This window comes from Bufo gargarizans, chromosome 6, assembly GCF_014858855.1.
Source record: "Bufo gargarizans isolate SCDJY-AF-19 chromosome 6, ASM1485885v1, whole genome shotgun sequence".
NCBI classification, from domain to species: domain Eukaryota; kingdom Metazoa; phylum Chordata; class Amphibia; order Anura; family Bufonidae; genus Bufo; species Bufo gargarizans.
This window is the reverse complement of record NC_058085.1, coordinates 257,250,909-257,262,236: the sequence shown is the minus strand read 5'-3', so window position 1 is coordinate 257,262,236 and position 11,328 is coordinate 257,250,909. Positions and strand designations below refer to the sequence as shown.

At 43.7% G+C, this 11,328-nt stretch overlaps 1 protein-coding gene across 1 annotated transcript in view; it reads left to right on the top strand.

Moving 5' to 3' along the window:
* The first annotated feature begins 382 nt into the window (after positions 1-382).
* LOC122940777 (extracellular sulfatase Sulf-2-like) overlaps positions 383-11,328 on the top strand; it is a 29,287-nt gene continuing 18,341 nt past the window's right edge. Inside the window, exons 1-11 of the mRNA XM_044297528.1 lie at positions 383-530; positions 3,045-3,220; positions 3,535-3,663; positions 4,247-4,303; positions 4,504-4,633; positions 5,282-5,492; positions 6,001-6,232; positions 6,315-6,411; positions 6,959-7,053; positions 7,162-7,224; positions 7,300-7,469. Of these exons, the coding sequence (XP_044153463.1) occupies positions 426-530; positions 3,045-3,220; positions 3,535-3,663; positions 4,247-4,303; positions 4,504-4,633; positions 5,282-5,492; positions 6,001-6,232; positions 6,315-6,411; positions 6,959-7,053; positions 7,162-7,224; positions 7,300-7,469 (1,465 nt within the window). The 5' untranslated portion in view covers positions 383-425. The remainder of the gene's footprint in view (positions 531-3,044; positions 3,221-3,534; positions 3,664-4,246; positions 4,304-4,503; positions 4,634-5,281; positions 5,493-6,000; positions 6,233-6,314; positions 6,412-6,958; positions 7,054-7,161; positions 7,225-7,299; positions 7,470-11,328) is intronic.

Here is an 11,328-nt window from a genome sequence, read left to right as displayed (position 1 = left end):
AAAAACTTTCCGTTCTGGAACGGAAGACATCCTGATGCATCCTGAAGGACGGACTGTCCATTCAGAATGCATTAGGATAATCCTGATCAGTATTCTTCCGGCATAGAGCCCCGACGACGGAACTCTATGCCGGAAGACAATAACGCAGATGTGAAAGAGCCCTTAGATATATAGATCAAAACTAGTCACAAATCATAACTCCATCAACAATTATATTTAAATAATCCTCAATTTTATGAGGTACTTCTGGAGTACCTAATAAAGTTGAGGATTATTTTAATATAAGTTATGAGTTATGATTTGTGACTAGTTTTTATTTACTCCTCTCCCATAATGTCCTAATTCCTTCTAAAGGACTGTATACGGTTTTGTCTTTCAGAACGCCGAGCTACAACTACGCCCCAAATCCAGACAAGCACTGGATCATGAGGTACACAGGCCCCATGATGCCCATCCACATGGAGTTCACCAACATGCTGCAGCGCCGGCGACTACAGACCCTGATGTCCGTGGAAGACTCTATGGAGAAGGTGTGGTGACAGCAGATGACCCACAGCTGCTGACCTCATCCTACTCACACAGCTGAGTGTTTGTTACAATGTATCCGGTCACTTAAGATGCATCAGCCTGGAGTCCAGCACAGGAAAGAAATTTGTGCTGCTGCCTTGTCTATACTGATACATAGTAACAAAACAGGCACGTACAAATAAACATATTAACCGTCGGGTAACCACATTTGTATTCAGAGTCAAGTGTAGTCTCTATGGGTTCATCTTTTGTTCCATGCTGGAGTAATGTCGATACATGAACGCAAGGTCTCACCACCACATACCTTACATGATGCTTTGGGGAGCTCTTTTGTGAGTAACGGGAGCTCTCTAAAATGTAATGTAGTGAGGTGTGAAGTGGAGAGACATTCTGGTGCAGTAGAGTGAAGCTCTCTAAGTGCTCATTCAGACGGCCGTATGCTGTCCGCAAAAATGCGCATCTGTTTTTTGTGGACAGTTCAACATATCTGCAAAAGAAAACGGATTGCATTCCGTTTTTTTACTGATCCATAGACTTCAATAGGGCCATGTCCTGATTTTCACGGACAAAGTATAGGACATGTTTAATTTTTTTGCTGAGCCGTGCAGTGGAAGAAAAGGGCCCCATAGAACTGAATGAGACAGCATCTAATCCGCAAAAAAACAGATCCGCATTTTTGCTGACAGCATACAGCCGTCTGAATAGCATGAGCCCTAATAGTGGGTTTTCTCTTACATGTTCTGTGTTGGAGGTTCAATTAGGAGCCTCCATCACAGATTCCATTAAAAATACCACGAGAAATCCAGTTATTGTAAGAGAGGTCACTTGGGCTCCATTTTGTTTCCGTCAAGTAACAGATCCGGCTCTTATTTTAGTTATTCGACACCTACAATGGAATAGAACAATGCAAAAAAACAATGCAGATGTGAAAGAAGCCTTAAAGACTGTATTAGACTGGCAGTGTAATCAGGCTTAAAAATCATTGTTTGCTGGCAGCAGATTGTGCTGTCTAATTACGATCTGCTGCCGGCAAACAAGAAGTCAGTATGGAGACGAGTGATTGCATAATCGATTGCACCACTGCATGTAATAGCAGTGGTCTCCTCCACTAACGAGCAGGCTATTGCTGGGAAGAAGCACTTCCCTTCTGACAATCTCCTGCAAATCTTTTAAAGTAATACAGCCCTTAGATCTATTAGCTGCTGCACTGGGGTATTTGTTTTTTTAGCCTCAGATTGTCAGTAACAATCTTTTCATTAGCCAACATCAGAGTTCTTTAAAAGGATGAGAACTTGTAGCACAGAGTCCAGATTGTTTTTTTTTTTCTGCTCTGTAATCTGTGTGCTATTGTTTTCAACAGGAATCCATGCTGACGCTCATACAGCTGTGGATTATTTCACATGGTTTGAAATCCTTGTTAAGAAGGAACATGCCCATTCTTGACCGGGAAACCCTATCTGGTATCAACACAGACTAGCCCCATTGAATTGGGCTGATCCATGTGCGGCAGTGCAAACTGGAAATCCACAGCAGAAATCAAAGTGTCAGCCGTGGCTTTCTGTCATGGATTTCCTGTCTGAGTCCTCCACACAATCTTAGAGGCGTGGAGACATACCCGAAGGGTGTCATGTTCATGTGGTTTCTATCTCCTCTGTACTGATATTCACCTGGACACCTATTCCTGTTTATCAATCTCTAGATCACTGATCCCTAGGATCTCAGAGATCCCACACTAGGAATACTGTGACCGTTTGGGCCACTTACAATGATCCCACTATTACTGGATGGTGGGAGGTGCCATTGTCTCTTAGTGTTTAAAACCTCCAATCCCGGAGCATTCACTATAGCATTGCATTTATTTACCTCTTACTGATCTGAGGAGGCATGTCTCCAATCACTTACAAAGCTGTCTGCTCTTACATACTATCTTGTACTCCAGCCACATCCAGAGCTGCACTCACAGTTCTAGTTACATTATCTCTTATATGCCAGTCATATACAGAGATTCAGTTCAGTCAGTCTGCTGTTACATCATTTCTTATACACTTACAGTTGTGTCATTACATTATGTCTTATACTCTTTATATCCAGAACTGTGTTTACAGTGTTGCTAGTTGCTCTTGGAATTAGCAAGCAGTTTATCTGCACTTTATTCTCGGTTGTGTGACCTTATAGCTTCATTATGAATGTGTAATTATCTGAGCTGCTGCCCTGCTCTTTGGTAACAGCAATCCAGAAGAATTGTGGTATAAGACATAATGTAACAGCAGAATTAAGATTGCAGCTCTGGATGTGACTTATAATCAGTTCAAGATAATTTACTTATTTAATGTTACATGCAGACTTATTTTTTGAAGCGTGTATAATTCAGTGTATTTAACTCATTATTTCATGAATGCTGCATGTTTAAGATTTTACTCTGATTTCTCCATTTCTATTGCTACAGCTCTGGATGTGACTGGAGGTGGATGAGGGGAGGGGTGTATGTGGAGATAACTGTGATTGTGGTCTTCTAGATCTATGACCTGCTGGTGGAGCTGGGTGAGCTGGACAACACGTACATCATTTACACGGCTGACCATGGCTACCACATTGGCCAGTTTGGCCTTGTGAAGGGAAAGTCCATGCCGTACGAGTTTGACATCCGGGTGCCATTTTATATCCGTGGACCAAATGTGGATGCAGGTTCCCTGTGAGTCCTTCTCTTCTTCATAGCCTGACATAAACCCCACAATTCCAACAGAGCGCCATAGCAGACACTTTCCTCCACAGACACTGAACCAGCAGGGGGCAGCAGTCTGACAGATGTGACAGGAGTATAGGATAATGAACAGCAGAATTGTGACTCCATCTCTGGATATAACTGAAGTATAAGGCTTGATGTAACCGCAGAATTGTCATTGGAATATAGGACATGATGTCACAGCAGATTAGTGAATGCAGATTTGGATGTAACGGCAGCATAATAAAGCCCCTGATCTTTCCTGTCTTTGCATTCATCTGTAGGAACCCACACATTGTGCTTAATATTGATCTCGCCCCAACCATCATGGACATTGCTGGACTGGACATTCCTGCAGACATGGATGGGAAGTCAATACTGAAGCTACTAGACACGGAGAAACCTGTGAATAGGTGAGGGCTACATGAGATGCCGAATATTCAGACATGACATATTTTACAAGATAAATGTTCATGGTGAGCGGCACCGGAGAACACACAATATAATCAGTAATCCCAGTTACATTTCCATGTCTTGTGCGAGGACACAGATCCGCCTGGATCAAAGGTTCATATGATTCATGCGATGATAGTAACCATGACAACGCACTGAGGAACCTGCACAAGCGGCACAGGAGATGTTAATTAGCCTCTTTTCTGGCGCCGCTGCTCCCTCTGAGTGACTGGTTCTCCCTTAAGGTCCCCTTTCTGAGTCGATCTTTGGGCTGGATGTCACGGGTGCCCCGGCAGCAAGCTCTACCATTAGAATCTTCTGTATAAATGCCGTCCATCGCGGCTGCACATGTTCCTCTCTTGGCGTCTGCTCTTTGTTTATTTGGGTGTAGTTTTTTTTTTTTTCTTATGAAAAAGATGTCAGCACTGCCAGGCAGCTACAGCTCACACTCTTAAACCAGAAACAGAAAATCAAGGTGGTGCTCTACACTGAATAGACATCCAGTATTCTGGTTTTTTTATTTTTTTATTTTTTCTCTTCCAGGTTCCAAGTTCAGAAAAAAGTTAAAGTCTGGAGAGATTCGTTTCTTGTGGAGCGCGGGTGAGTGCTGCTGCATTCCATAAGTGAGAGTAACACTGATTCTGTAGAGGGGAATATACAAAGTCATTTTTTTTTTTTTACACAGATCATATAGAATCTGCACATGTTCTTATGTTATCTCTTGGGACCTGGATCTATGTGCCGTCCTCATCAATCATTGTATAAATACTGATTATTAACGTCCACTGTCCATATTGTAGGAAATTGCTTCATAAGAGAGAACCCGATAAGATGGATGCTCAGGAGGAGAACTTTCTGCCAAAGTATGAGCGCGTCAAAGACTTGTGTCAGCGAGCGGAGTATCAGACAGCCTGCGAGCAGCTGGGGCAGGTGAGTACAAACCAAGAGCAGTGCCAGCTCAGCAGCGGCATCTAGTGGTTGCTGCTCACATTACCCAGCCCAGATCTCTGTGTAAAAGCAGGATGGATAAAAATAAGTCTTAAATCTTCTACATAGCTCCCAGCTGTATAAAAACTGCAAAATATGAGCCAACCCCCAAACACTGATTCTTGTGTATATATAGAGGGACCTGATTGATATATGCTGCTTCCTGTACCTACAAATATTTAGCACTCAATTGCTGATCATTTCCTACTGACATGGGAGAACACTGCTAACCTCCTAAAGAGCAGAGCTCATTTATGTATGCAGTTACTACACCAGCAGAATAGTGAATGCAGCTCTGGGGTATAATACAGGATGTAACTCGCGATCGGTACAGGATAAGTAATGTATGTACACAGTGACTCCACCAGCAGAACAGTGAGTGCAGCTCTGGAGTATAATATACATGGGATCATTCAAATATAAGTTATGTATATGGAGGTTGTATCTGTAGGTCAGACCCGTCATACAGGTAAACATCTTATTAGTCATGTGATGTTATAACACTGACAGAGCCTGGCTTCTGCCTCATGCTCTTTAAGGTTACTCCTGTCTATTGACTTTTTTTCTTGTTCTTGTTTGTACTGTCCTCAGAAATGGCAGTGCGTGGAGGATCCCACCGGAAAGCTTCGGCTGCATAAGTGTAAGCGGCTGGCTGGTCTGTCTGCAGCCCCTGACAGCAAGAAGATCTCCCCGAATCTTATGAGCAGTTATTACAATGCGGACAGTGATGAATGCGACTGTGATGCCATCAGCTACAAGATCTCTCCACTTGGCCGCCGCAAGAAGCTGATGTCCAAGAAAAGTGAGTTGTCGAGCAGCAGATTGTGTCTGTCATTTTTATGGGGGAACCAATAAGCATGGGATTTCCATGTCACATTTGAGGCCTGTGCTACTTCCAGGTTTTACTCTTGTGCATGAAAAATCCAAACAAGTAATATTACTCAGAATCCTCTGCATCTGGAGGAGACTTCAAAGCTAATTAGTCCTCTTCCTTAATACCCATTTTTTGGACTGAGATAATAAAACAAAGTAACTAATTTGGATAGTGGAGCAGAGGACGTTCAAATCTGGTTTGCCCTAACACATACAGTGCACATCATGGACAATCACAGGAAGCTTCCTGTATGTGTCACACAGGTTGGAGATGAAGACAGTGGTGCTGTGCTGTGTCCTTGCACCATCTAGTGGCCATTTTTTTATATTACAGAAGATGAACATGACTCATACAGTACATGCTCCTCTGACTGCACAGGGAGCAGTCTTACTTCATTACATTCCTTATTAACCTTATTCCCTCCTTGTTCTTGCAGAATACAAGACCAGTTATCTGAGGAACCGTTCCGTCCGCTCTGTGTCTGGTGATGTCCTTAGTATGTACATAGAGCAGGAATACGAGCCGGTTCTAAGAAATAATTTAACCAAGTGGCAGCTGCCTGAGCTGGACAATGAGGATGAGGAGGATAAGGACACTGACAACTTCAGTGGGACTGGAGAGATCACAAATGAACTGTTTGTGCCCAGTGCGGTTAAAGTGACTCATAGGTGAGAGGTTAGGGGCCAGTGAGGCGGCAGCTGTAGTTATTGTTGGGTGGTCCCTCTGTAAAATGTCCTGTCCCATACACAGGTGCCACATTCTTCCTAATGACACCGTGCAGTGCGACCTGGACCTCTACAAGTCTCTGCAGGCTTGGAAGGATCACAAGCTGCACGTTGATCATGAGGTAAGAACAGCAATAATTCATAGACTACAGTCTCCGGCCAGTTAGCTGTGGTGCCTTGCAGCACTAGGGTCCTGGATTCGAATCTGACCAGGGACAACATATATAACTCAGGATCAGTACAGGCTAAGTAATGTGTGTACACAGTGATTCTACCAGCAGAATAGCGGGTGCAGCTCTGGAGTATAATACAGGTTGTAACTCTGGATCAATACAGGATAAGTAATGTATGTACACCACCAGCAGAATAGTGAGTACATATTTTGGAGTTTAATACAGGTTGTAACTAAGGATCATTGCAGGTTAAGTAATCTATGTACACAGTGACACCACCAGCTGAATAGTGAGTGCAGCTCTGGGGTATAATACAGTATATAAGATCAGTACAGGATAAGTAATGTAAATAGACATGAAATATATTTCTCTTATGGGTGAACATGCGTGTGACATTAAGGGATTCAGAACATGGGCATTCCGGATGGTGTTTAGCTGTGTAGCGATCAGCACCCTCCCCTACAGCAGTAATGACCGTCTCATGATTATGTTATAGATTGAAACATTACAGAATAAGATCAAGAACCTGAGAGAGGTCAGAGGTCATCTGAAAAAAAGGCGACCAGAGGACTGTGACTGCAGCAAGATAAGGTATCTCCTTCTGGCAGAGCAGACTTAACGTGTAGTGTTACCTGAGGTCCTGAATTCTTCTGAGCATGTGTATATGATTGTTTATAGCCACGTTTCTATCTCTTCCAGTTATCACTTCAAACATAAGAAGGGGAAGCTAAAGAGCGGGGGAACCCTCATGCATCCCTACAAGTGAGTGCACACAAAGACTGCCTGTAAGGTATGTAGTTGGTGAATCATGGATCCTGACATGAAGTTTGTACCCAGGAAATCGCTGAACGAACATGACAAGATATGGCTCCTGCGGGAACAGAGACGCAAGAAGAAGCTGCGCAAACTGCTGAAGAGGCTGAGGAACAATGACACATGCAGCATGCCAGGCCTCACCTGCTTCACCCATGACAACCAGCACTGGCAGACTGCCCCCTTCTGGACATGTAAGGTTTCATTACCAGGTGTAGGCAGTAAGGTATGAGCCATCAGTATGGAGTCCAGAACAGGAGAGAAATTTGTGCTGCTGTTGTGTTTAACTGATGATCAGGAACATCCTGCACTCCATACTGTGGTATAAAATATAAAAGCTTCAGTCCTCACTTCATTACATCAGCAGGGATACAGTCTTCAATACAGGCTGACGCGTTTCGATCAAAAAGATCTTAGTCATAGCAATAGCATAGTTCCTGATCATCTATCATTGAGTTCTCCAGCTTGTTCCCATGCACCTAACTGATGGCTGTCTGAGAACCAGGTGAGCTGACTATATTTTTATTTATTTATTCATCTATGTTGTGTTTAAGACTGGGATAACATCACGTTTTTGCCATCCATTTAACGTATACAAAAAACATCTGCGTTAACAGATGCCTAAGTTCCATTATAAAATAAATAAATGAAAGTATACATTAATGTATGTAATGTTTTTTTTAACAGAATCTGAAAGATAGAAAATAGAAAAATGTGGTATGCTACGCTTTTGTATCCTTCACCTCCCCCTCCCAATGTATATGTTAAACGGATGGCAAAAACATGTTAACCCAACCCTTAATCACCAAGAATTGTCTCCATTGATACATTGCAACAAACCCACAGCTGTAAGGGCTGGACTAGATTAGGTTACTTTTTTCATCCTCTGATTGTAAACAATTGTTCCCTCACCTCACCACTGTCCCACTTTTGGTGTCAAATCCTCTATGTAGGAAGTACAACATGCCCCTTAAAATTTTTATTTTGGAACACTTATCTGATGTCACCAACCCGAACTACAGGAATATTTCTAGTGCATCTAAACAGTTCATAACAGCGCACACCAGCTCAGTTAATTATTTTGAGAGATTTGCTACTGATTCATGGTAGATAACAGAGCACGCCTGTCACATCACACAGAGGCGTTCTAGATTTTCCAACTGAATACTGGATCACTCCATGGGCTTAACCTTAAAAGGGAGATTATAAAAGTTTATAGGTTTTCTTATATAGGGTAAGACTGACATCCATATGACCACTGCTACTTAATAGTGAAGATATGTTGTATAATCTAGGTCCACATTCACACGTGACATCTGAACTGTGATTTTTACTTTATTTCACTGCCAACTAACAGTTTAGATATGTTGCATTATCTAACCCTATGTTCACATGTGATTTATATAGGTTAGGATTGATACCTATCTGATCATTGCCAATTAATAGCTAAGGCTTATATTACAGGCGTAGATCAGGCAGGCGATTGTCGGTAGGGAAGCGTTCCTTCCCGGCAATCGCCTGCTGATTAGTGGAGGAGAGAGCTACTATTACATGCAGTAATAGTAGCACTTCACTAATGCCATCACTCTTTCCTATACTAAATTGTTGTTTGCTGGCAACAGATCATGAATAGACGGCACGATCTGCTGCCGGCAAGAAATTATTTTTAAACCTGCTGAAAAATCTCTATTGCCGGATGAACGAGCATTTACTCCTTCATCAGGTAATTGGTGGCAGGATTACACTGCCAGATCATCACTAACGAGCTTGCCACTCAATAGCTAAGATGTGTTGTATAACCTAAGTGCATGTTCACACGACACCTGAACTATGATTTCTACTTGATGATATTTTCATGTTATATAGGTTAGGACTGATGTCTATCTGACCACTGCCCTGAATTGTGATTTACGCTTAGTTCTACTGCCACCTAAAAGTAAAGAAATATTGTTTTAACCTTTTTTCTACCGCCACACAACTAATGTTGTGGCAGTAGGCTCTTAACCGTAACCTAATGTATAAAAGCGTTGGGTTAGATTGCGATATGCCAACATTGCAGATCGTTGTAACCGTGCTGTCATTTGACAGCTCCACTCACAGTGAGGATCTTGGAGACCAACAGAAGCGGTCTCTCTGCATGGCATCGTTGTAGCAGGGGAGCACACTTCTTGATGTGACAGCGACCCCTGCTGGCTCTAAAATTAACTGTGATCCAGCAGTCTGTGAAATGACTCCTTCCTGCTTGTGTTTAATGGAAGTTAATAATATCAACATACTTCAGTGTTAGGCTACATGCACACAACCGTTCCGTTTTTTGCGGATCCACAAAAAATGGAAGCTGCCGGTGTGCCTTCCGCAATTTGTGGAACGTAACTGGCCTCCCATTGTAGAAATGCCTATTTTTGTCCGCAAAACGGACAAGAATAGGACATGTTATATTTTTTTCTGTATTCAGAATGCTATTATTTTCCCTTATAATCTACAGAACACTGATCCCAAGCCCGAACTTCTGTGAAGAAGTTCGGGTTTGGGTACTAAACATGCATGATTTCTCGCCCATTTTCCTTGGGGGACACAGACCTTGGGTATAGCTCAGCTCCCTAGGAGGCGTGACACTAAGTAAAACTGTTAAGCCCCTCCTCCATCAGCTATACCCTCAGCCTGGAGATAGAGGCTACCAGTTTTAGCTTGGTGTCCAAGGAGGCAAGACACTCCCTGCTACTGCAGGGCTGTTTTCTCCTTGTTATTTTTACTTTTTCTTCTAATTTTGTTATTTTATTTTTTCCTAGGGATACCAGAGACGCATTAGACCTCTCTGCTCTCCCGGGGTTGAGCTGCGCCAGTGCCAACTTATCTGCACTGCTGCCTCCCCCACAGAAGCAATAGGAGGATCTGGGCAGCAATGACTCCCCTACATCCCGCCAGCTAGGGGGTCGCCCGCACGCCAAGCCCCTCTTCCAGCTTCCTGCCACTGCGGTGCCAGTGGCTGAAGGGGCGACCCTGCTGGAAAGGACTGAGGGTGAAGACGTCGGACGGTGAGATGGCTATTCCAGCCCATACCCCGTCCCTATCTGCAGCATCTACCCCTCTGGGTAAGGGGGGCACCCGTGGTCGCTCATTCTGAGCGCTCATCTGCAGGACAATGCAGCACAGCAGCATCCTCAGCACCCCCACGCCGTTCCCCCCCACGCTGCTATCTTTCTCCCCCCCCCAGTGGCGACTCTAGGAACAATATATAGGGGGGGCACAAAGATACCACAGTCAAAAATGGGGGGGCAAAAACAAAATAAGTATATAGAAATAAGATTACAAAATACTAGAGAGTTGCGGTATGCAGGGATACATTTATAATAAAACAATTTACTTACAAAAGAAGCTATTCAGTCGTCTGCTGTGCCGTCCTCTGCTTGCTTCCGCGGATTCTTTCCCCTTCTTTCTGTCTCTCGTCAGTGCACAGGCGCACTGTTATGGTGGATCTGTGGAAGACACACTGTTATGGGGGCATCTGTGGATGACACATTATGCCTCTCATTAGCCCTCATTATGCCTCTCATTAGCCCCCATATCAGCCCTTATGCCTCATTAGCCCCCATTATTCTTCATATTAGCCCCATTATGCCTCATTAGCCCACATTATGCCTCATTAGCCCACATTATGCCTCTAATTAGCCCCCATTATGCCTCTTATTAGCCCCCATATGCCTTCAATTAGCCCCCATATGCCTCCTATTAGCCCCCATATGCCTCCTATTAGCCCCCAATTAGCCCCCATATGCCTCCAATTAACCCCATATGCCTCCAATTAGCCCCATAGACCCCATATGCCTCCAATTAGCCCCCATATGGCTCCAATTAGCCCCCATATGCCTCCAATTAGCCCCCATATGCCTCCTATTAGCCCCCAATTAGCCCCTATATGCCTCCAATTAGCCCCTATATGCCTCCAATTAGCCCCCATATGCCTCCAATTAGCCCCCATATGCCTCCAATTAGCCCCCATATGCCTCCAATTAGCCCCATAGACCCCATATGCCTCCAATTAGCCCCCATATG